The sequence below is a fragment of the Ruditapes philippinarum genome, unplaced genomic scaffold (assembly GCF_026571515.1).
Source record: "Ruditapes philippinarum isolate M1 unplaced genomic scaffold, ASM2657151v2 ctg1415_1_1_1_1, whole genome shotgun sequence".
NCBI classification, from domain to species: Eukaryota; Metazoa; Mollusca; class Bivalvia; order Venerida; family Veneridae; genus Ruditapes; species Ruditapes philippinarum.
In genome coordinates, this window is record NW_026861928.1 from 51,832 (window position 1) to 79,143 (window position 27,312).

The window sequence follows — 27,312 nt, forward strand, 5'->3', positions numbered from 1 at the left end:
GCATTGATAATCCAGGTTACACGGTATAAAGCTGAAACCTCAAATTATTAAGTATTATGCAGGTCAGTGAGTATCGGTTCGAACATAATATTGCATTGTTGATTTAATGGTACCAATGCCTCACCTTTCAGTCATAGTGCATTACCCGAGTCATCTTGAAATGTACAAATCTAAACTTAAAAAAATCCCGCTATCTGATTGCAATATTCTTAACATAATAAATGTAAACGCTTCAAAAAGTAAATATTCAAGATGAAATTGGCTGGCTCGAGTAGTATGTACAGCGATCGTTGGTTGGGTAAGGTCGATGACAAACCCCAATATTTTTAGTCTTTCAAGTAATTGAACGATCGTACAAAACTCAATAAGTATAAGACAGCCACTTCTATATTCATATGGTACATATAATGAATAATAAGCAATAATATTTGTATTGAAGCCCTTAACAAGAAAAGTTTATCGTCGTGATTGGTTAAAGTCAATATTTATTATTTTTAAAAAAGATATTAAGCAAAGCAAGTCAATCCATTCAGACACGGATTTAAATTACAATAAATCCGTGATTCAGACAGATATTTAGAGAGGTTCAGTGTACTCAAGACCAGTGCCCCATGATTTTACGTTTTCCAAACAACACTATGAATAATTAATACAAATCTTACGTAGGTCTATGCACTAGATGTGCTAAATTATTCATTACTGACCTAAGCTAGGAACTCATTCAACTCCGTTGTACATAGACCATATGAAGCAAATGGGCAAGCTGTCAGCTTTTAAAAACTCATATCTTTTAAAAGACTTTATAAATCATATTCTATGACTTTATATAAAACCTACTTCAAGAAAAATAAAACTATCTTTATCAGTAGGCTAGGGCCTACTTCAAGAAAATAGGATGCAATCAGGTAGAGAATTTAGCTCTGCTGATTTAATTACCAAGATCGGCAAAAACTGCGTTTCCGAACCTGAATTATGCATGTAGATCTATATGTGCGTAGGGAATTAATAATAGAATTTTCTTGAAAACTGGGGATTTAGATCTATTGGCGGTACGTTTTCTTTTTAATGCCGTGACCAAATAGAGTCGAAAACGACACGTCAAAACACTCGCCAATGTATTAAAATATGTCTTGCAGACGACCGGAAGTCCGAAACGTAGATTGGTAAAAAAAACCCCCAAAAATATTATTGTCGTTGAGATTTAAATATTGTTAGATTTTGATTATGTAGATATAGCTATGTAATAGTTCAACATTATATTCTATCATGTCTTTACAGTTTATGTTTAGAAAGAAACTTAAGGAACTAGAATCTATCGATGATATTATTTCTGAAAATAACAATAACAATATCCCGGGACAACCAATATTCAATCAGTTAAGCTGTTTTTAGCCAATAATAAATGGAAAGGGAAATTATACTTTAAATTTATTTTAGCTATTAATGCATATATTAACACTTATTCATTTTCAGGTTGGTACATTTTCAACAAGTCTTGATCTTTCTTAGAAATACAATAAAAACAATATGACCCACTCGGGTTACTGCCAGAAATATTTTAACCTAAATTCAAACAGCAGGGTAATCACCATAAAAAATCTGTTAAAGATAAATCAGGGCCACTAAAAATTGTAGAAAACTTCTCAATAGTCTATTCAAAGATTTTCAACAGTTTTTTCAAGATTTTAAAAAACTTACACTAAATGATAACAGCACAATGCATTGGTATGACTACTGTTAAGGTGCATAAAAAGGCAGTTAAATGTGTCACTTCTTAGTACGCTATTTGGGGTGCAAAATGATAAATGCATCCAATCTTTACAGTCATTTTACCTTCCCCACTTTAAAATATAAGCAAATATGGAAACTTGTCTAGATCTGCCAGCTGGTATCGCTTACAAAACAATTATTCTACAATCACCACATGAAAATATTTGGTAACAATATAGGATTTTATTAATAAGGACCCCCGTGTAAAGTCTGATGAAAATTTAGTGGTACATCATATAAATAAATGTTTTAAATACACCTAGGACTGAGGTAAATGGTAAAACTCTTTAGCCAATACTTTATAAAAAAATTAACTTGCTTACAAAAAATTTTACCACCATTTTAAACAAGTGACTATTTTGATATAGTGAAAGTTGGACAATTTATATTGTGTCACTTAAAACAAACATTTTCCTATTGTTTTTCTGAAAACATCTGACAATTAATCAAGTGTGGCATTTCTGTAAGTTTAGAAGTTAATATAACATGTGACTTTATGCAATTTAGTCAGGCATGACATCAGTGCCACAGAATTAAGAATGTGTTTGAATTTAGGTTGTGATTGAAAATTGGTTGTTTCGGGATATTATTGAAACCCAAATCAAGAAGTGCAAATGTATTTATACAAATGCTGACCAATTGCAAAATAAATTGAATGAGCTTCAAATACTTGTGACCAGTATTAAACCGGACTTTATATTTGTGACTGAAGTACTACCGAAATATAACGTGGACAATTTAACATGTTCTTCATTATTATATAAACTCGATGGTTAAACCTTGTTTCCTAGCTCAGACCATGGTAGAGGGGTGAATATATATGCGAGGAATGATCTAAATATTTCTGCTAATGAACATCTTAATTCTATGTATAATGATGCATCCTGATGTGACTGGTCTATTGAAGAAAAAACTGTACTTGTTGGCTGCATTTATAGAAGCCCTTCTAGTGTAGAAACGTGTGACATAATAAATAACATGTTAAAAGAAGCAATTAGAATTAGTTCTAATCTACTTGTAACAGGAAATTATAACATGAAAGATGTTGATTGGGAAACATATAGTACCCCCATAGTGAAAGTCATCATGAATATAAATTTATTGAGTGTATACGTGATAATTACTTATATCAGCATGTAACACAGTTTACGAGATGTAGAAATGACCAGATAAGTAATGTGTTGACTTAATTCTTTCCTTGTGTGAATCCAATATTAACAATATTGAATACTTACCTTCTTTGGGCTGTAGTGATCACGTTATATTACTTTTTGATTTTCTTTGTGAGTTCAAAGAGCTGTATACTGGAAATGGTTTTTACATGAATCTAAAATGTGACTTATTAGGATTCTCTAATGAATGGCAGCAATTAGATTGGATTTTGCTTTTTGAAAATTGTAATATCCATGAAATGTGGGAAATATTTTCAAATAAGTTCTATGAATGTGTTAATAAATATGTTCCAATGTCTAAACCTAAGAAAGAATTTAAACCGAAACCACTTTGGATGACTGGGGAAACCCTCAAACATATTAAAAAGAAAAGACATGCATGGGATAAGTACCTTGCAACAAGACGCCATGAGGACTATGATGAATACAAAAGTATAAGAAATGCTGCAAATGACATTATTAAAAATGCTAAAAGAAGTTATGAGAAAGATATATCACGCAAAGCTAAGACAGAACCAAAACATTTTTGGAAATATGTTAAGAACAAGACTAAATCAAGAGATGGTGTTTTCAGTTTGAAAGACGAGAATGGTAATTTTACAACCTCAAACCAGCAAAAGGCTGAATTGTTAAATGAGTTCTTTACAACAGTATTTACAAAAGAAAATTTGGATTGTGTACCTAACATGAAAGATAAGACTGTGTTAAAAGACCTTGATGATATACATATCTCGGAGAGTGAGGTGTTGAATTTATTAAAGGAACTTGATCCAAATAAATCAATGGGTCCAGATGATATACACCCATACATAATAAAGAGTCTGGCTGATGTTTTTGTTGGGCCGTTAACCGCTATATTTAGAAAGTCACTTGAAAACGGATTACTTCCAAATGCATGGAAAGATGCAAGAGTATCGCCAATTTTTAAAAAAGGAAGCAAAACAAATCCTAGTAACTATCGACCAGTTAGTCTAACATCAATATTGTGTAAAACATTGGAAAAAATTATTTGAAAGCACATTATGAAACATATTGAAGAAAATAAATTATTATCTGACAATCAGTATGGTTTTCGGACAAGAAGGTCTTGTGCTTTACAACTTCTAAATGTATTAGAAGAATGGAATATTTATATGGAAAATTATCAAAGCTGGGACACCATATATCTTGATCTAGCAAAGGCTTTCGATAAAGTCCCACATGTACGTTTATTAAATAAAGTGTCATCTTTTGGAATCAAGGGAAATGTATTGATGTGGATAAAAAGTTTTCTTTGCAATAGAAGACAGTGTGTATCAATTAAAGGTAGTACGTCATTGTGGAAAGCAGTGGATAGTGGAGTGCCGCAAGGTAGTGTGTTGGGGCCGGTACTTTTTATTATGTATGTGAATGATATCACAGATAATGTCAAATCAAGCATTAAAATATTTGCTGATGATACCAGTGTAAGAAATTCGGATTTGAAACCACTAGGCTGGTCGGACTACCAGATTGGAATATTTACTAGCCCAAAAGACATTTCACTAGCACGATTCATTTGTTCAAAACTGTTGATTATATTGCCTCTGAAAATACAGTAGCCTGGCCGGGCTTGTTACTTTGAAAAGTTGGTAGCCCAAGGAGAAATTTAGTAGTCAGGGGCTATAGGACTACTGCTATTTCGAACACTGTGATACAAAATTGTATACACCAGCTAGCAAGTCGGATGTCCTCCAAAATGATATTGACTCAATTATGAACTGGGCAGTAAAATGGGAAATGAACTTTAATGTTGATAAATGTAAGGTGATGCATTATGGTCATGCAAATCCTCAAAAACAGTATGTTATGAATAACAAGACTTTATCGGATACTCAAGAAGAATGTGATCTAGGAGTTATTTTTGAAAAAGATCTTAAATTTAGCAAACATATTTCTACAAAGATTAATAAGGCGAATAGTATTTTAGGCCTTATTAACCGGTCTTTTGAATTTTTAGATGAATACACCTTTGTGAAATTGTATACAGCTTTGATTCGACCTCATGTTGAATTTGCAAATGTTGTGTGGAATCCATATTTAATAAAAGATATATCAAGTCTAGAAAAACTTCAACAAAGAGCAACAAAACTAGTTTCATCATTAAAAGATCTGACATATATTGACCGTCTTAAAAAGCTTAAACTGCCAAGTCTAATACATCGCAGATTAAGAGGGGACATGATTCAGAATAGTAAAAGGCTTAGATGACTGTGTTTTTGAAAATTTTTTTAGTTATTCGGCATCAACAAGGGGACATAATTTAAAACTAGAAATGCCTCGTAGTAGAACAACTCATTGCCTACATCAGTTTTCAAGACGTGTAATTAAAACATGGAATAATTTGCCAAAAAATGTAGTAGACTCAAAAAGTGTTCATGAATTTAAAATAAAACTAGACCAACACTGGACCGGAGAAACTCCATATAAAGTTTAAAATGTTTATTGAAAAATTATGCTGTTATAATTGTATAGCAGAGTGAACAGAAGTAGATAAAAGTATATATAATTAAACATAGAAGTGGTGAGAGCAATAAGAAGAAGTACTGAAAGATTGTCAAAAGAAGAGGGGCTTAAAAAGGGCTTGGCCCTTCCATCAGAGCCCAAAATCATCCTACAGGTATCCTACAGGTATCCTACAGATACCATTCAGTAAATTTTCTGCATCATGCCTATTTCTTCTTCTTCCAATATACTGGCCACCTTCAACTAACTGAAGTTTACTGCCAGGTTAATGTGCAAGAGGGAAAGAAAGAGTTAAAATAGTGAGGAATATATACAGTGCAGGTTAAAAACGGACAAGAATGTGGTTTAGATATAGAGTTGGGACAGATGAGTACGGAATGACTCAACAGTCAACTGTACGGTGTACCGGCTGACGTAGCATCCCAAGGGAGGCTGTTCCAGTCTTTGATGGTTTGTGGGAAGAAGGATTGTTGATGGTATTGTGTACGGCAGTAGGGAATCTTGTAGGATAAGTTATGTGTATTTCTTGTAGATGTGGAGTTGGAGGGTATGAGTTGTGAGTTGTCTAGAGCGACCTTGTTGTTGATGACCTTGTAGAGCATGATCAGTCTAGCCTCCTTACGACGTTCTTGTAGTGATTTCCATTCCAGGTCTGCAAGCATGTCTGTGACGCTGAACCTGTTGTGATACTTGTTCTTAACATATCATGCAGCACGTCATTGGACCATGTCTAGACGTGTATGTCTCCCTTCCCGTGGGGGTCCCAGACAGTGCTTGCATACTCCTGTGTGGGGCGGACTAAAGCTTTGTAGGCGGTTTCTTTGGTGGCAGTAGAGGCGATGTTAAGGTTTCTTCGCAGGAAGCTGGTGGTATGGTTGGCTTTGTTACAGATGTTATTTATAAGTTTGCCCCAGTCTAGGTGTTTATTCAGCCTCAGGGTACATCCAAGGTATTTAGCTGATGTGACGTGCTCTAGAGTATGACCATGAAGAGTTTAGTTGTGGCAGATGGGGCTTCTATTCTTGGAGATGGTGAGGATTTGGCATTTGTCTGGGTGGAATGACATTTTCCATTTCTCTTCCCAGACAGCTAGTTTGTTGAGGTCAGCTTGTAGGGTGGAACAGTCAGACTTGTTGGTGATGGCAAGGTAGGCCAGTGTATCATCTGCAAAAAGTTGGTCAACATCGCAGTCAGTGAATTTAGCACTGGCCCGGTGACCCATGGCCAGTGAAAATTAAAGTATTAAAGGAAAGTATTTTAAAAAGGGAAGGTGCTTCAAGAGCAATGAAAACTAAGTTTAAAAGGGAAAATTGCAGACTCAGTTTTATTGAGTCTATGATAGCAGTCTTTTTTTCTCTACTTTGGGAATGATGCCGGTACCAGACTGATCGGGAAAAAATGCGTTATTTTGATTTAAATTGGGAATTTTTTGTGTGCATTTTTTCAGCTACAAATAAGATTATAAGTCATCATGAATAAAGATAGCTAACAGCTCCCACTGTCCAGGTAGAACTATTGAGTGATGATTTATATGAATATGTTGGATTTAAATGATTTCGGAGAAATCTCTTGGCCTTGTGGAAATTTTGAACAGCCATTTTGGGAATTTAACCATTGGAAATTGGGAATTTTAATGTCTATTTTCTATTGGGAACAGTACCGTTTTAGGGTAGTAGTTAAAGAAAGAAAATACTGGATAGATAATGGAAAGTGCAACATCCCCCATGCAGGGAAGTCTATATTAAGCAGGGTCTTTCAAATAAAATGGTCTGGACCAATTTCATGAAAAAAGTTGTCTCAGCTGAGTCATGTGATAATAGCAATGCAACAATGTGAACATGATTTTTTCAAAACCAAAATAACAGTATCCCTGTTTCTCGTATTATTATGGTTTCTCGTATTATCGTGGAATTATTAAAACGGATGGAATCGACGCTTGCGTCTTCAGTCGATATCCGAAAACTTGTCGATTTAGCAGAGCTTTTTCATCACCGGCAAAAATAACGAAAGAAATGCGACAAAAACAGGTAAAAAACAAAATAACTGGAAATTATCATAAAATCCAGAGAAAAAACATTAAATTTATCAGTTTTTTCTCCAAAATCATCAATTTTCTAGATTTTTTCCATGTTGCAGAAACCTCACTGCGCCTCAAATGACGGTCGAACACTACTATATGTACAATACAGCTCAAAATATTTGTTCCACAAATACATAACATACAAAACATATGAACTCCAATTAAAAACCAATAATGAAACATTGTTTGACCTTATCATTTTTTATTTGTTTGGGTCGTCAGACCAAACAAATAATGGTAGCGAAATTTCAGAGCCTAATGCTGTTAATTTCCAATGCCTAAAGTAGTGCACTTTTTTGAAGCGGTTACTTCCCTTTTTATGTAAAATTCAGGGGAGATCAATGCGTAAAGATTGTCAAATGACAGGCGCATTAATTTTCAAGCAAAGTAGTTCCCGAATGGTCGAAGATTTCTAATATTGTTTCATTCTTTATAGATATACATGCTTATAGTAAGCTCCATGATTATTTACATCTGTGTTAAACAACAGGTTTAGCATCGAAATAATAAGAGTTACAAACCCTAACTTAGAATAATATGGTTTTCTTCAGGCCGTGAACATATAACTTCACTGTGGCCAAGGGGTTTGCACACTCGCTTATGAATCGAGAGGTCTGGAGTTCAAATCCCAGTTGAGGCAACTCATTTTTTAAAAAATTTTTTAAGTCAAATAAACATTCAATTGACTATCAATTTACTACAATTAAAACACTGGAAAGAATTGGTGGCACTATACAAAAACAAATTGGTTTATAATCTCACAACCTTCACCTTTCTGACATTCTTAGACCCAAACAAATTCAGCGCCTTCTGTGCTTTGATTATTTTTGACATCAAAACAACAAAAATAGAATAAAATCATCACATAGCGACCAGCCTTAACAACCAATCAAATTCCAAGATAATAGGAGAAAGAACCTGCTTCACATAGAGGGTCAGTATATACAAGTAGAAATATTTTTTGTTTTGCTTACGGTTACGATCTTTCTTCCATTATATTTTCTTAAAAAGGTATTTGCAGAAGCATTTGCTACTTGTACGCAACAGACGCAGTGTACCGCTTTCTGACTTATGGTATCTTTTCAACTCGGGCTTGGCTGCAGAACCTTATAATTCCTTTCCATCAAGATAGTTCTTTTCAAAGGTTATTGGCTGCTCCAGTCACATCTGCAATGCCAACTAGTTAATGAAACCCGCAGAAGAAATTGTTCATCTGACCGCACATTTTTTTCTCATCTTCACTGAGCTGCTCATAGTTGTCTATTATCTCTGGTAGCACTGAGTTTCTATATTCTTGTAACAGAAAATTAAAATGCTTCTCCGTACTTGCCCTGTCAGACATAGTGTTTTTAATGAGAGACAATAATTGTAAGCGGACTCCGAAGTCATTGTTATTCTCCTATGTTTACAGTATGTTGATATGTCTTCAAGTATTACTTTAAAAGTGTCTAGAGTACATTCTCCACTCTTATTGACCATTTCTCTTAATCCAAGCAAGTATGAGTTGTCAGAATCTGATACAATGTATGATTGATATGTATGTCCATACTTCCTTGTTTCATCCGTGTAAAGGGTAGTTTCTTTTTTACCTTTTAGTACATTTCCAATTTGCTTTTGGGCAATCGCACATTTCCAATTTGCTTTTGGGCAATCGCATTTTTTCTATCAACAAATTTATCTACCACTTGTCTTGATGGTACACTGATAAGGTTCATAATCTACCGACCGTGATCTGGCACAGAACATCACCGTTAAAAAATCAAATTATAAAAGAATGACTGAAAACTAACCCTGGATGCAGTACACTATCAGTTTTTAATTTGAAATGTAACAATTTTATAGATTTGCAATGAAATTTATTGTTCCCAGTGTCAAGGTAAAAATCTACTGCTCATATTTGAAATAGGTCCTTGTTTCATAGGCTTTTTTAATTTTATGCATTGTATACTATGTTATTTACAAATATTTTATGTTTAATTTGGTGCATTTTCAAAATGGCGCCGTTTTTTAACATTAAAGAAATCTATATTTGTCAACAGATTATGGCTTTAAAAACATTATTTTCTAAAATATATGTTTTTCACAAGTTTAAAGATTTTTAAAGAACATCATGTTGTGAGAACTTTCATTTTTACTCTTGTATTCAATTGTCACCCTTTTCTTGAACATTTTGTTTGTTTGTTTGTTTCATTTTACGCCTTTTCCCAACAGTATTTCAGTCATATAGGCGGGTAGTTTCCTAACCATCGTTCCTGGAGAGTTACACCAGTACTAGACTACCTTCCTCAGTGTTAAACTACCAAAGCATCTACCACGGAGGCGGTTCTCTTGAACATTTACATAATTTGCATACATGTATGTACAGCAAACTATACGGGTTATACCGAGACAAGTTTTATTGTAGTGAGAAGGGTTTACATAGCGTATTTCCAGACCATTCTATTTGAAAGACCCTGATATAAGCATTCATCTATATGAGCATTCATACGACAGATATAAAGTAAAAAGTGTTAAAAATTTCAATAAATTGGTCAAACACAAAACATATTTTCCATTGTAGAATTTGGAAGCAGCTGGTTGGAAGGATGTTTGATGAACTGCAGAGCCTGGTAGCTCAATTTAAAGGTACTTTACTTGCACAGTTTTTGTTCTATCTTCAAGAATATGAAATTTATAAGGGTTAACCCTAACACTTCAAATTTGTGTACAAGATTTACCCTGACTTGATGATTTGTCTGGTGTTTAAAGTTAATTAATTATAGGATTTCGGCATTAATTTATGCAATCATAAATATCAGAATTTAGCAGCCGACAAGGCACTGGTTAGACTACTAATATGACTGCTCATACTCTATAGTCCTACTGGTGGCATAAACAAGTCATTAGGACTGATTTGGTTAACATATTATTTTATAACTGGCAAATGACCACAAGGTTAAAATAATTTTCCGTCAAAGTTTATCTAAAATTCACGAAGTTAACTGTATAATTTTGAATAGAAACTGAATAAATTTGAAGATCACAACTATTTATTTTTGCATGATTATTTATACCAGTTATTGATATAAAGTATGGATATTAAAATTATAAACTTAACATCAAATACTGTATTAACCTGCTATCAAGCCATATACACAAAGTGTCTACTATAATATCTTTCTTTTCTTTGTATTAGCATTAGCAACTGAGATTTCTGATGAGAATGCATTTTCAAATTGTACTAGTAAATGGGTGGATAACTTGGACAGAGGTATCAAGTTATGTGAGGCATTACCTCATTTAGAATCTATTAATCCAGGACAGTCTGCACAAGTTTCTGAGGTAAGCCCCTAGAATATTCATATACTCTTTGCAGGGAAAGTTGAACAATTAGAAACAAGACTGATCATTCATGTTCATAGTCTTCGGTAACATACCCAGTAATTTTTTTTTTCAATTTTCAAAACAACCTGGGGATTTCTGAAGGGGGAAATATAGCGTGATAAATCAGAAAAGGGAAAAATCAAATTCCAACAATTAAGAATGGAATTTACCCACAAATTTTTATAAAATTTTCAATTTTAATTCAATTTATAATGTAAAGTACATAGCTGAGGCTATCTATAAGGATTCTAGCTGATATATAAGTTGGCTTTTGTTAAATCATGGTTCTGGTGACGAATGTGCACATGGCATTTAAGGTAAATATATTAACAGTTTTTGGGGAATATATACATATTTTGGGCTAGGAGAAACAGCCTTTATTCGGCTGTCAAATACAGGGAAAAAAGCACTGATACCATACAGTTTGTATTAATAATATCTGTCATATTTGCGGTTTGGATCGAAATATCCGTCCCGAGGTGACCCGCCCAGATATTTTTTCTTGCATATTCAACCATATTCCATTATATTTTGAATTCTTTATCTTTATTTTCAATGGAAGTTTATATCATTACAACATAACTACTTTCTTGAAACAGCGTATGAATTACAACTTCATTCATAATGGTAAAATGACGTCATCCTAAGCGTGCCATTGTACAGCACGCGACTCATCTGCCAATGCCAGATAAAATTTCCGGCATGTGTAAAACTCCAGTCTGATATGCAAGAAATGTCAACAACTTTATAAATGTCAGGACTGGATGCTATTTCTTGAACTAAACAAATTAAATCTGAAAAAATATGTGCTCCAATATTACCTAGTTGGAAATTAGGCAATGCAGAATTATTTTTTTTCATTCATGCTCCTTCCAATAGTACAATGTAGTACAAATGTACTTTTGTTGTACTTGATTTTATACAGAATTTTTCTATTTTACAGTTATCTATATTTTTCAGTTAGAGACTATTGCATTAGGACTTTGGAACCTTTCTGTTGCATTAAAAACAAAGGGAATGGTGTCTGCAGTTTCAAATGCCAAAAGCAAGTATAAAACAAATCATTTAATGTTAACTGATTAACATTCTGTCTTTGTCAATTTGTTTGAAATTGTTTGTGTAGAACAATTGTATGATATTATAGAATATTATATAATATACATTTTTAATATGACTTTAAAATGAAATTCTAATGATAGACTGTCAATTTTCAGAATAAGCAAAGTTGATATAAACATGTAATCATTATATATTGTTGCTTTATTTTGATTAAATCACTTCATGTATTTTTGTATTAATACAATTTGTATGTTGAAACGGTTCAGGATGTTTTGTCAACAGTAATTGTGATTCTGCTATGTGCATAAAGAATGAACAGGATTAGAATCTAATATTATGAATAGCTGGAAAAATGATTTTGCTTCATTATCATTATTCTGAGGTAATTGGTTTATTATTCAGAAAGATGATGATAATATAATATGTTTTGAAATAATAATTTGGAAAATGCATGGTTTTTACAGTACGTCACATTGCATTTTGGATGCTGGAGTTTTGTGGACAATGTTTTGAGAATGAATCCAATCTAAAGAGACTGATAATGGTACACTTTCCTTTCCTCATCATTTTTATTGTATGATTAAATCTTTTTAAAAAAGACTTTTAATTTTTACAAAAATGCTAATTGAAAAGTTTATCGTGCATAGCTAAATTAATGTTCCATTAATAGACTTGTTACGATAAATAGTAACAAATTTTGAGCATGATTTCAACAGTTTAAAATGTTTTTGGCACAGGGTCGGAAACAGCCCACTTAAATTAACATAGACACATGCAAAATGTGAAATATAATGTAACATTTGATGTAAACGAAACAAACTAATTGAAAGTAAATATTTTGAAGTAAAAAGTTTTTACAATGAATTGAATTGAATTGAATGTACAATGAATTGTTTGATTTTATGATTAAACTTAAAAGTCATTTAAGTTACTTTAACATTTATCAACAAGTTTATTACAGACTTTAATAAAACATAAATATCGAGGATGGGCCGGAAAGTGATAAAAGTTTTTATTTACTTTTTGTTCCATTTTTGTGTTGCCTCTACGGAGTAATGGCAACATATAGGGATCACTTCTCCGTCGTCTGTCTGTCCATCTGTCCGTCACAAAACTTGTCCGGACTCACTCCTCATAAACTACTGGTGCAATTTCATCCAAACTTTACAGGAATTATCAGTACCAAGTCTAGTTGTGCATATTGTCAGAATTTTCCGGTTCAATGATTTTTGTCAGAGTTATGGCCCTTTAATAATTTTTATTTTTAAAGTTTGTCCGGACTACTTCTCCTATACCACTAATGCAATTTCAATGAAACTTTACAGGATTGATCTATAGCTCAAGTCCTTGCGCATATTGCACGGGTTTTCTGGTGGAATGATTTTTTGCAAAGTTATGGCCCTTTGATAAAAAGGTGTTTTTTTCTGTGTGTTGCCAGATACACAAAAGCTTGTCCGGACTACTCCTCATAAACTACTGGTGCAATTTCATCCAAACTTTACAGGAATGATCAGTACCAAGTCTAGTTGTGCACTGTCCGTCTGTCTGTCCGTCTGTCACAAAACTTGTCCCAACATGAAATTGGCCATCATGAGGCAACACATGTGATCAGTGATCGCTCTTGTATCATATATAAGAAATTTTAATAGTCTATTGTTCAAGAAAAATGTAACTGACTTATGTATACTGTGATAATTTGAAGTGCCCCACTGATTTTAAAATTTACTCCAATGATTTTAGTGGTATGAACTTTGAGTTTGAAACTATCAGTAGTATTAATATTTTACTGCAATTTCTAGATGGGGCTAAAAACTGGAAGGGCTTGGTTAGGTAAATTTAGTTCTTAATTGATTGCATTATATTTTTGTTTCAGTTTGCTTTCTTTTTTTTGTTATAATTTTATAATGCCCCCCTTCGAAAAAGAGGGGTATATTGTTTTGCTAATGTCGGTCTGTCTGTCCGTTGGTAGACCACATAGTTTCCGCCGAGTATCTTGAAAACTGTTTATCACAAAGTCATCATATTTCATGTAGGGATTGGTCATAACTAGTAGATGACCCCTATTGATTTTGGGGTCACAAAGTCAAAGGTCAAGGTCACAGGGGCCTTAAATGTCAAAATGGCTTCCGCTGAGTATCTTGAAAAGTATTCATCACAAAGTGTTCATATTTCACATATTGATTGGTCATAACTAGTAGAGGACGGCTATTGATTTTAGGGTCACTATGTCAAAGGTCAAGGTCACAGGGGCCCTAAATGTCTGACTGGTTTCTGCTGATTATCTTGAAAAGTATTCTTCACAAAAGCTTCATTTTCACATATTGATTGGTCATAACTAGAAGATGACCCCTATTGATTTTGGGGTCACAAGGTTAAAGGTCAAGGTCACAGGGGCCTAAAATGGTTATTTGATTTCCGCTTATTATCTTGGTTTCTTTTTATCACAAAGTCTTCATATTTCACATATTGATTGGTCAAAACTAGTAGATGACCCCTTTTGATTTTTGGATCACCAGGTCAAAGGTCAAGGTCACAGGGTCTTTGAATGGTAGTATGATTTCAGCTCATCTTGAAAGATAATTATCACAAAGTCTACATATTTTACATAGTGAATGGTCATTACCAACAGATGATTCGTATCGCTTTTTAGGTCACTAGATCAAGGTCAAGGTCACAGGGGCCTATGGTTTCCGCTCATTATCTTGAAAACTATTTATCACAAAGTCTTCATATTTCACATACTTATTGGTCATAACTAACTAGTAGATGACCCTATTGATTTTGGAATGAATAGGTCAAGGTCACAGGGTTCTTGAACGTAAGTATGGTTTCTGCTCATTATTTTGAAAGCTATTTATCACAAAGTCTTCATATTTCACATACTTATTGGTCATAACTAACTAGTAGATGACCCTATTGATTTTGGAATGAATAGGTCAAGGTCACAGGGTTCTTGAACGTAAGTATGGTTTCTGCTCATTATTTTGAAAGCTATTTATCACAAAGTCTTCATATTTCTAATATTGATTGGTCATAACTATTAGATAACCCCTATTGATTTTGTGTCACTAGTTTAAAGGTCTAGGTCACAGGGGCCGTGAATGTTTCATTATCTTGATTCTTGAAAACTGTTTATCACAAAGTCTTCATTATTTTTCTTTTTCCATAATTGAACACTTCCATGTACCTATTTGTGGCAAGTTTCTATAACAAAATAACTGATAATGTGAGTCAAGGGCCAGAAAGGGAGGCATATGTGTTGTTCGACATTTTTTTATTTTATTTTGTTTCTCATTTATTTTAGTATGATTTAATGTGCATGTTGTTACATTGGCAACAAATATGTTTGTTTGGCAGTTTGCATTGAATCTCATTTCATTGATCATTTTTTTTTCATGTACAGTCTAACTTGCCCATGCGACCACGTGTATTAAGCGACTTTTGTCTTAAACGACCACTTTAAATTCCCCCCGATCATTTTCTCTCTATATCTTTAATGTATTAAGCGACTTTTGCTCAACGCGACCAGCGACCGCTAATTAGTCACCTAATTGACATCAATCTTTTCATTAAACGACCACTTTTACCTGTCAAGAAATTGTGTTTTTAGAGAACGCCACCTCGTTATGTCACAAGTGTCAGCAATCAAAACACAACAATAAACGTGTGAAAAACTCTATTTCCCATACCGTTTTAGAGTATGCAAATGAAGTTAAGTATACGCGTGACGTGTATTATCCAATAATATCGGATAAACAATGCAACGCTCCGCCCATACTGAGATGGTGTATACGCTTCGCTTGTTGACATTTAGACTGCATTGAATTGACCTTGAACTTGATCAGCCATTAAATTAATCGTAACAAATAGATGTAGTTTGTTTATTTCAAATGAAAAAATGCACAACAGAAAACATCTTCACTAATAGGGTTTTCGTGTTGGAGACAAGGAAAAACAACGGAGAAGTTAAAAAATTCTGGAAAAAATGTCAAACATGTACGTAATGGATCAAAACTGTTTTGTCAATAAATATCAGAACGTTATTTTTACATTTGCATCCGTTTAGATTATCGGAGCGTACTTATTATTCAACATTTATATAAAAATGAAGTTGAAAAACAATCCCATCGAATAAAAAAGATGTCATTTATAAATTTTGACTTTTATATCATGCTGACTGTCTTAAGAGACCATTTCATTAAGCGACCGTTTTTGGTGTTTCCCTTGCCCGGTCGCTTAATACACGTTTGACTGTATTTTAAAGTGAATTTCAAAGTTTTTTTTTTTTTTTTTCATTTATTATGTTCTTTCATATATGAATTACAAAAAACATTCCAGTTAACATACTGTTGTTCTATGTATTCAACATAATATATTTCTATTATAATAATTATTCAATTCTAACAGTAATGTAAAACATACACACAAAAACAAAGTTGCTGAAGAACAGAACTCACTTGAATTGTCAAGTTGTGGTAACGGCTACTGTACATGTACATTCTATTTTACATTGTGAAGTATTAAATCAATGAAATTGTTAATTGTTTTATTAGAAAACATAATGTTTTGAAGTTAAAGGGACTCTCCTGAAATGTTATTAAGTTAAAGGGACTCCACTGAGGTTTTGTGACATGATGGAACTACAAATATTTTTTTTTGAGATTTTTATCTCATTTGATATAGGTCTATACCAATAACTTGTAAGCAAAATCTCAGACCATTTTTTAGTATTTACTCTGTTTTTCCAAAGTAATCATTTTTATTTGTGCAAAATGACCAAAATATGAAAAGCATTTGAATGCTTTCAACTTACTTAACAATTTTTTCTTGTAATATTATCAATACACTGGATTGACTCCTTAATTCTTGAAACCAATTTCTTTTTTTTTTCTTTTTTTTTGCAAGATGGAAATGTAGCAGAGTTTGCTGAAAAGGTCCTTTTTAAATCAGAGAAGGTAAGTATCATTGGTAAAAGAGGTATACCATCCTTGAAGATGATTGTGACATATTAGTTAATGCATACTTACCAAGTGTTCAAATAGGCTGCATAAAGTTTACAATAGTATATCATCATTATCAAGGATTGTAGAAAAGATGATGTTTTTTTCTTTTCAATTAAAATATTTTTTATACCTTTGAGTCAGTTAAGAAGATTATGCTAATTGCTATCATGTTAAATGAAAATATAATGACTTGATACCTTATTGCTGTTGAAGTATGTTTATCTCATTCTGTTTGTATTTTGTATGAGAAGTGTATACAAAGGTTAAGAAAATTGGTGATAGATAAAAATGCAGTCAATGAAGATTCTGAGTCATCAGTAAAAGAGAAACTAGAGATTGAACAAGATCTGTTCACTCTACTCTGTTACCAAGCTGAAACTGTAAGTTGTCTGTTTATTAAGTTTGAAACTATTTTTTGTCCTTTATTATTAAAACTGGATTTAGCATTTTGTATGTTTCTGTAATGGTATTATCTTGAGTTTATTGCAATGATAATGCAATGATTATTTTTGATTATGTTGTTTGAATATAATATATTATATAGCTTCAGTCAATCTCTGATATTAACTAAGATAATTTATCTTTGTATGCTTTTTCTCCTTCACTTTTACTCAAATGATTAACGTGAAGATGTTAGCACTTCCTTTCTTAGAAACATTTTAATGCCTGAGCACAGAATCTAAAAGATACTTGATAAGTTATTTCCTGTAAGTATATTGTGGAACTTCTGTTGGAAAACAATTTGCTTGACCAAGAAAGAAAAAGGTTTTAATGAAGAGATTAAAGTGCTTTCTATAGCAATCCTTCTTAAGTCTTTTTCTATGAATTCTAATGTTTTCCAGCCTCGAATAACAGATAATCATTATTTCATATAAATATATATCCATTTGGCTATATTCTATTTGTAATGCCATATGATTGATAAGTCATTGGGTAATACAGCTGTTCTATATGAATCAAAGCACTTTATTTTATATAATTTTTCCACATATTAAGTTTGTGTCCTTGTCAAGACCAGAAGATGCTTTGGAGCAAATGTTAAAGGCAAAAGAACTTCTTCCAAAATTTCCAAAGGAGGTAAGTCCATTAAGGCATGGATAATTCAGTCTATAAATAACATGCAACTTGTTACCCAGTCAATGAATTTATGACCAGAAAACCACAAGAAATTGAGGAGGATTTAGTTAGCATTATCTACTAGCCAGATAATGTCTTTAATACAAGCCCAAAAATGGTAAACTAATGGAAACTGGAAAAGTAAAATCTAGAATAATGACTTAAACATTTATTTTGTAAATCTTTTCCTTGAATCTAGAATTAGTTGTTCCTTTTGAAATTCAGTCAATTCATTTTCAGAAACTAAGTTGATTGACTGCTTATTTATCACAGGCCAGTAAGGCTATTTACTTTGAAAATTTAACAGGCCTGACCCAAAGTCTGGTGCCATTGGTTTGTGGTGCTTGTTTCACAGACTCAGGTTAACAAAAAAAAAATTGGTTACTATAAAGCTTTCAATCATGAAAGTATTAGTTTTGTTAAAAACAAATTAGTTAAGACAATTCTGCTTTAGAATACTGATAAAATTGAATAAAATTGCTTGCTTTATATATAAAATAATGATATCCATACAAAGAAAATCATGATTTAAATAAATATAATTTTCTATTTGCAAAAAGGTCAGTAATTGGAATTGTTGAGATATGGTTAGTTTACTTGGATTTACATTGACAAAATGAGGTTAAATAATTTTGAAAGTATAATTGGCATTTGTGGGTGTATTTAACATTTGTAATCTGTTTGCTATATATAAACATGACTGTGTCAGAACAAATATTTGGTGCCATCTACTCCATGTTAATATACAATACAGTGATGGTTCATTCTAGTCAAGTCATATTAATTGTATGTTGACATTAGGCTAAGTCTATATACTATATGTGCAATATGAGGTAATTGAATTTTCAGGTTAAGGTCAGTATATTTACAGGTTATTTACATTGTCATGCCTTCTTTCCTTTTATATATTTATAAAGGTTTAGTTGTCATTTTAAGTTAAATTCTATATCTTCAGTTAAAACTATATTTTAGTAATTTATATGAAAGCTTTTAAAACTATTTTTGGGTGAAATACATGCAGATTTCATTAATTCACCCAATCCTTTGTACCATTAATGATTTTACGCGAATAGTAATTTTGTAAACCCAGTAAATGAGTGTTAAATATTGGTCAGTTATTTCCAATCTTAGATGATGAAACTTTGTAAATATAGAACAATGGTACCGAATTCCCCAATTTCAGAACTTATATTAACTGCCATTCTCACAACAGCCAAAACTGTTTTAATACCCCCGAAACGAAGGGGGGTGGGGGGGTATATAGGAGTCTAATGGTTGGAATTCAATACAACTTCATACAATGGTCAAGCACATTGAGAGGTTGTGCCATGCACAAGAACGATAACTCCATCTTGACTAATTACAGATGTATTGCCTTTTGTTACTTTTCCTTGTCCAGAGCATAACTTGAAGACTAATAATTGGAATTCAAAACAACTTCATGCAATGGTCAAGCACAATAAGGGAAAAATCAGTGCACAAGAACCATAACTATATCTTGACTAAGTATAGAGTTATTGCCCTTTGTTACTGTTCCTTGTCCAAAGCATAACTTGAAAACTACTAGTTGGAATTCAATACAACTTCATACAATGGTCGGGCACATTAAGTGAAAGTGCAGTGCACAAGAACCATAACTCCATTTTGACAAATTACAGAGTGATTGCCCTTTGATACTTTTCCTTGTCTTGAGCATAACTTGAAAAGTACTGGTTGGAATTCAAAACAACTTCATACAATGGTCAAGCACAATAAAAGGAGATGCAGTGCACAAGAACCATAACTATATCCAGAGTAATTATAGAGTGATTGCCCTTTGTTACTTTTCCTTGTTGCAGAGCATAACATGGAATCTAGTGGTTGGAATTTAATACAATTTCATACAATGGTCAAGCACTATCAGGGAAGTGCAATGCACAAGAACCATAACTCTATCATGACTTAAATTTCAGAGTTATTGCCCTTTGTTACTTTCCATTGCTTTCTTTTGTCCTGAGCATAACTTGAAGACTAATGGTTGGAATTCAATACAAGTTCGTACAATGGTCAAGTATATTGAGAGGAAGCGCATTACACAGGAACCATAACTCTTTCTTGACTCATTTTAGAGATATTTCCCTTTTTTACTTTTTATTGTCCAGTGTATTAATTGAAAACTTATGGTTAGAATTCAGTGCAACTTCATACAATGATTAAGTGCAGTGAGATGAAGTGCACTGCACAAGAACCATAACTCTATTTGGATTAATTACATATTTATTGCCCTTTGTTACTTTTTCTTGTCCAGTGCATAACTTGAAAACTAGTAGTTGGAATTCAATACCACTTCATACAATGGTCAATCTCAATATGAGAGGAAGTGCAGTGTACAATAACCATAACTCTATCTTCAGTATTTGCAGAGTTATTGCCCTTTGTTGCTTTTCCTTGTCCGGTGCATTACTTAAAAACTAATGTTTGGAATTCAATGCAACTTTATACAATGGTCAAGCACAATGAGAGGAAGTGCAGTGCTGAAGCACCTTAACTCTATCCGGACTTATTACAGAGTACATGTAATTTAGTAAAACTTCATCAGTGGTCAACCACAGTGAAAGGTAATGCAACATACAAGAACCACAACTATCTTTAATTGCCCACAACCATAACTATATTTCAATTCTTTTACAAGGTATTCTGTCACTAGTAACTTCCTCATTTCTGATGCAGTTTTGCGGGGATATTAATCACATTTAGTGATAGCTCTAGTTCTAATTTTATTTCAGGCATCATTCCTATCAATGTTATGTTATAACACAGGAGTAGAGCTATTTCAACAAAAGCTGTTTGCTGAAGCTACTGTGTGGCTTAGAGAAAGTTATGAATTAGGGAAAGGTCAGCAGTCCATCGGGCCAAAGAATCAGGTAGAATCCATGTCATTCTGCAGTTGAACATAAGACAAAACAATTTGCTACTCACTGTTTGCATGTACATGTATTGTGTTTGTCTCTATTTTGTGTCTTTAAACTATATGTCAGATAAAAAAAAACATTAGAAAGTCTTTAAGCCTCTCTGAAGATCATTCAAAAAATAGAAGAAGAAAAAAAAAGAAAAATCACTACATTCTCACAATTTTTTTTGTAAGCATCTCTGTAATTTTGCATGCACTGCTGCTTGAAAATTGATGGAAAGATTTTCATGAAATCCTGATAGAAGTGTTTAGTATTACGCCTTATGCTGCATAATTTTAGGTGCTAGTTTTTGTTAGAATTTTGTTTAAAAGAATATTTTAGGATGCGACAAATACTACCCTATCATTTCATTTGATGATGTCAGTGTGCATATATGTTCATAGCATCCATAAGTTAGTTATAAACTGGCTTACTTTACAATAGCTTTTCATACTTAGACAGGTTTGTGTTGCTTGTAGTATAACTGCTAGAGTAATGCCACTTGTCAGCATATCAACCTGTGCACCTAAATATTTTGGCGCAAATATAATTTAATATCTATGTTTATATGCACAAATACATGTTATGTTTTAAATGTTTTCTTTTTTGTTGACAAAATTGTGGAATATGGGCGCATCTATGTCCTTTGGACTCTTTTCTGGTTCTATTTATTCATGAAACAATATTTGAGAATATTTATTTTGTTGATAATATAATATTATTTTTGTTGATAGTAAAATATTTATTGGCTAAGGTTTAAGCCAACATTTGTGTATATTGAATATTGTCTTGTTTCATTTTGGTCTTTTTTTGCAAGGGTTCATGATTACTTGGAAGAGTTTTCAGTGCAAATACTTAACAAATTATTTTATAATTGTAATATATCTTTGATGATACAGATGTTGTATTTTTTTGTAGGCAAGAACTTTACGGTTATTGTCCTATGTATACCTAGAGTATAAACAAGATGAGAACATACAGAATGCCTTAAATGCCATAAGTCTAGCTAACACTGTGAGTATTCTCTTGAAATGGTTTGATTTATTTATGGTACTGATTAATGGAATACTGAAATTTAAAAAAAAAGTAACAATATTTAAGAGTTAAAAGCTCTTTTTGCCTGTTATTTCTAATCATTAGTACTTCCAAAGTTGATCCAGGAGCCCAGAAAAATTATAAGTAACTAAAATTTTGAAATTTAACTTCAGCACCTGATAATTAGTTTTATCTCTGTCAGAATATATACATTTCCATGATGTGATCTTTCCACTGAGAAGTAAAGGTCTGCAGAATGTACTCTTAGAACGCAGCTTACTGTATGTAAGCTGCAGCAACTGTAGAAATAGCTAGCTACTGCAATATTGACTGCTTGCTTCTTTTGCCAAATCATGTTTAAATACAAAAGCTTTAAATTCATTAATGACTGCTCTCAAATCTTAACTGGCTTCTTCAAAATTTATGGAAAGCAATGGCAGCTTATGTAAAGTTTTAATCAATACATTTTTAATGTAACAAGTCTTGCTTTAAATTTCTAGTGATCAAGCTTTTTGGAATTTTAAAGAATAATTTTTTTAGACTACAACAATCAAAAAGGTAGTTTAATTAATATATAAGTGAAGTTGTTAAACCTTTGCATATTGACTACATAAATGATAGTTTATCATTATATAATTCACAGGAACATTGTCATCCTGCTGGTGTTTTCACAAAGTTGAAGATTGTTTTACTACAGAATGCTGCTGATAATGTTGTCAAGAGAGGTATTATATCGAATTTTTGAGTTACATAACTAATCAAAATAACAGAGCATTGCCCAAAGTGGCACAATTTTTTATTTAAAGGGAGACAACAATGAATGACTGTTGCAGTCAATTTGGACAAGTATTAACTTTCTTACATTTTCTATATGTTAGAATAACATGATTCATGTCTTTTCTTGATTAATGTTATTCTGTGGGTTAAATTCTTTGGACCAAATACGTTTTGATTATTAATATTTGATATTGTATTAATTTTTGTTTATAATTATGGCTTTATTACAACATGTGAAGAATGCTAGTATACGCTGATACTTGTCTGTGACCTCAGTTTAATACCTTCAACTGTCCATCACGTAAAGATCCAGTTGTCCCTTAAGTCATAGCAATCTTATGTAAGAATCATCTTAAACAAATTGGCAACTTTGGGGGTTAATCTTACAGGGGATGATCCTTAAATTTTTAATTTGTTGTTAGAAAAAAAAATTCAAAAAACACAAAAATAAACAAAAAATCAACCAGTTTCATTTTTGCAAGAAGAATACTATGTAGAATAATTTTGTGAACAGCAACTCCTCTTAAGCTGGAATGGGATTTTCTTAATTACAGATGAAAAATTTATTGTAGTCTACCGGTTTTAAGAGGAAGGATTTCTTTGTTCCGACAACTTGTCAAAAACTTTGGAACCTTTGTTGATAGATGAGTGTAGATGGTAGTAAAGGAAGGAAATTTTTGCTGCGAACAAATTTTAACAGAATTATGGCCCTTTTGTTGATTTTGTGAATGCAACTTTTTAGCAGATTTTGCTTAAACTTCCAGGAATGAACAACCTTAATGTGTATGGTAAATAAAGAAATTTTTTGTGAATTAATGGCCCTTTTTTGATTTTTTCATTATATACTATGTTGAAATTTTGTGAATGCAACTCCTTAAACGGATGGCAGATTTTGCTTAAACTTCCAGGGATTAACAACCTTAATGTGTAGATGGTAGTAAAGGAAGATTTTTGCTGCGACCAAATTTAACAGAATTATGGCCCTTTGTTGATTTTTAGTTTTCAACTTGTGGCACATGTAGTCCAAAAAATATTTGACCTAGAGTCATAAGATTGACAGAACAGTGGCGTGTGGGGGCATCCGTGTCCTATGGACACATTTCTAGTTGTGTGTATAAAATTATGTTGTTTATTTACAGCATGTGAAGAATTGCTTAGTATCCCTGAACTTACTGTTGACCTCAGTCTCAATACACTTCAAACTGTCAATCAGTATAATAGGTATTCATTTTGTCTTAACCCATTACTTCATATACACGCCTTTTAACGCCTTTTTCACCCCCCCCCCCCTTTTGTTGTCTCAAATGGTGAAAAAATGCATTATTTAGGCCCTTAACACTTGTTTTTGTTTGAGAAATGTTGTTAAAAAAAGTGACCTCTTTTTCGGCGCGGCCGGGACCCCCAACCAAAAGATACATCAGGGGGTTGCCAGAAGGGGGGCCCCCTTCTGTTTGGGGGGTTTGAAGGGGGGCGGAGTCCCCCTCATCGCCAAGAAAATTTTGGACTTGTGAGAGGCTATAAATGACCCCAGATTGATCATAACGTAACGTGTAACCAACGCTGAAAAGCATTTGACTCTATCTCAATCCATTGAGAAGTTGCAGCACTTTGAAATCAAATATGATGCCAAAATAGTGATTTTTGGCAATTTTGAGATGTCCCCTCGTTGCCATGGTAACAGAAAATTTAAGCCTGAGCATGTTGTTGCAAGGGCAATGGTCCAGTCAACATTTGTGCCAAGTTTGATTAGTGTTGAAGCAGTTTTTATAGTATTATAGCAATTTGAACTTGTAACGGGAGACTTTTCAATGAAAACAGCCATTTTTCACAAAATGCTCATGAAGTAATGGGTTAAGCATAACTTAACTTATTAAGTTATCAATTTTATTAATACAAACTTAGCTTACTTCTGAAGGGCGTTATTTTACAGGTATGGATTGATCCCTCCCTTAATTTTTTAATTTTTTTTTTGAAAAAAAAAAAAAAAAAAAAAAAAACAAACAAACAACAAAAAATCAACACAGTATTATTTTTGCAAAAGAAGAATAAAAAGCGTCCAAGTAAATTGAATAATCTATGTAAATGACACAACAAACTTTCTCTCTGTCAAGTTGAGAATGTTGATCCTATTCTTAGTTTATAAGTGACCAAAAGATGGTTATTAGTCCCCTACCGGTTTAACCGGAGGGGACTTTAGGTTTACCCTCCTTCTGTCTGTCAGTCCGTCAGTCCGTCTGTCCACAAAACTGGAACCTGCGATAACGCAAAAAGTACTAAAAATATTTTTATGAAACTTGATATATGGATAGATGGCAGTATGGAGATTATGCACGTCTTTTTCTTTTGTTCCTATGTTGAAAATTCTGGTTGCTATGGCAACAAATAGTCTGAAAATATGGCAAATTTAACACATAAACTGGATCAAGTGATAACTCAAAAAGAACTGAAAATATTTTTATGAAACTAGAAATATGCGTAGAGGGCAGTCTGGAGATTATGCACATCTTTTTCTTTTCTTCCTATGTTGAAAATTCTGGTTGCTATGGCAACAAATAGCCTGAATTCAAGATTTCTGATTAAAATTTTTCAGCTTTTTCACTATAAGTTCTTTATTTCTTAAGGTGTTTACTTCAAACTTTAAATATAAGTTTCTGGTCATCAACCACATCATATGTGACAAGGTTTACAACTCTAGCACAAAAATTATCAGTATTACCTCCCTTGAACTTAGATTTTTATGAAAAAAAATGTTGTCTTTTTTAAATAACTTCTTTATTTCCCAATGTATCTACTTCAAACTTCATATATATGTTTCTTATTATCACTCAACATTTTTGAGAAGGTTAAATACTCTAGCAAGACTATTTCCAGAATTATGTCCCCTTGAACTTAGATTTTTTCGAGAAATTGGTATTTTTTTACTCCAACTTCTTCATTCCTTATAGGATTTACTTTAAAATCCCACATCGTTGTAATATGACAAGGTTGTATAAACATAATTTCCTTACTAGGCAGGGAAACTTAACACATTACTGTGATATAGACAAACTTAGAACTCAAAAGATTTAAGTTCATATATGTCATTCATTCACTGGTAAAATTGAATGGCCAATGGCCCATCAGAATGTTGCTGGGGTTCTAACCGGTAGGGGACTTATGGATTGCTTGCAATACTATGATAATTGCTTGTTAACTCAATATCAAGTCCAACACTGTTACACTACTCATATAATTTAATTAAACAAGTAAAATTTCCATTATATTGCTGAAAACTATTATTAGAGATTTCAATTCATATTTTATATCACATAGTGTCAAAGATGATAATTATGATTCCTATTTTATTCAAATTGATACTGTCATGATATAATATTGTACTTTTTATGCCCCCCTTCAAAGAAGAGGGGGTATATTGTTTTGCTAATGTCGGTCTGTTGGTTTGTCCATCGGTAGACCACATGGTTTCTGCTGATAATCTTGAAAACTATTTATTACAAAGTCTTCATATTTCACATAGTGATCAGTCATAACTTGTAGATGACCTCTATTGATTCATGGGTCACTAGGTCATAGGGGCCTTTAATGTCAGAATGGTTTCCGATGATTATCTTGAAAACTATTTTTCACAAAGTCTTCATATTTCACATAGTAATTGATCATAACTAGTAGATGACCCCTATTGATTTTGGGGTCACTAGGTCAAAGGTCAATGTCACAGAGGCCTTTAATGTCAGATAGTTTCAGCTGATTATCTTGAAAAGTATTCATCACAAAGTCTTCATATTTCAATAAGTAGTAGATGACGCCTATTGATTTTGAGGTCACTAAGTCAAAGGTCAAGGTCATGGGCTTTAAATGTCAGAATGGTTTCAGCTCATTATTTTGGTTACAATTCGTCATGGTCTTCATATTTCACATATTGATTGGTCATAACTAGTAGATGACCCTTATGGATTTTGGGGTCACTAGGTCAAAGGCCAAGGTCAGAGGGGCCTTTAATGGTAGTATGATTTCCGCTTATTCTCTTTTTAGTATTTATCACAAAGTCTTTCTATTTCACATATTGATTGGTAATAACTAGTAGATGACCCCTTTTGATTTTGGGGTCACCAGATCAAAGGTCAAGGTCACAGGGCCCTTGAATGGTAGTATGATTTTGGCTCATTATCTTGAAAGATAATTATCACAAAGTCGTCATATTTCACCTAGTGATTGGTCATAACCAGCAGATGACCCGTGCTTTTGGGGTCATTAGTTCAAAGGTTACGGTCACAGGGGCATTAAATGTCAGAATGGTTTCGCTTATTATCTTGAAAACTGTTTATCACAAAATTTCATATTTCACATACTGATTGGTCATAACTAGTAAGTGACCCCTATTGATTTTTGGGTCACTAGGTCAAAGGTCAAGGTCACAGGGCTATTGAATGTTAGAATGGTTTCCACTTATTATTTTGAAAGCTATTCATCACAAAGTCTTCATATTTCTAAAATTGATTGTTCATAACTATTAGATGACCCCT

At 32.8% G+C, this 27,312-nt stretch overlaps 1 protein-coding gene across 1 annotated transcript in view; it reads left to right on the forward strand.

Annotated features, from left to right (window-relative positions):
* The first annotated feature begins 1,132 nt into the window (after nt 1–1,132).
* The window catches only part of LOC132717391 (testis-expressed protein 11-like), a 55,380-nt gene continuing 29,200 nt past the window's right edge, over nt 1,133–27,312 (forward strand). The window contains exons 1-13 of the mRNA XM_060700850.1: nt 1,133–1,163; nt 10,067–10,131; nt 10,682–10,827; nt 11,830–11,914; nt 12,393–12,472; nt 13,728–13,758; nt 16,834–16,883; nt 17,183–17,311; nt 17,928–18,008; nt 20,813–20,950; nt 21,896–21,991; nt 22,656–22,737; nt 23,929–24,010. Of these exons, the coding sequence (XP_060556833.1) occupies nt 10,092–10,131; nt 10,682–10,827; nt 11,830–11,914; nt 12,393–12,472; nt 13,728–13,758; nt 16,834–16,883; nt 17,183–17,311; nt 17,928–18,008; nt 20,813–20,950; nt 21,896–21,991; nt 22,656–22,737; nt 23,929–24,010 (1,040 nt within the window). The 5' untranslated portion in view covers nt 1,133–1,163; nt 10,067–10,091. The remainder of the gene's footprint in view (nt 1,164–10,066; nt 10,132–10,681; nt 10,828–11,829; nt 11,915–12,392; nt 12,473–13,727; nt 13,759–16,833; nt 16,884–17,182; nt 17,312–17,927; nt 18,009–20,812; nt 20,951–21,895; nt 21,992–22,655; nt 22,738–23,928; nt 24,011–27,312) is intronic.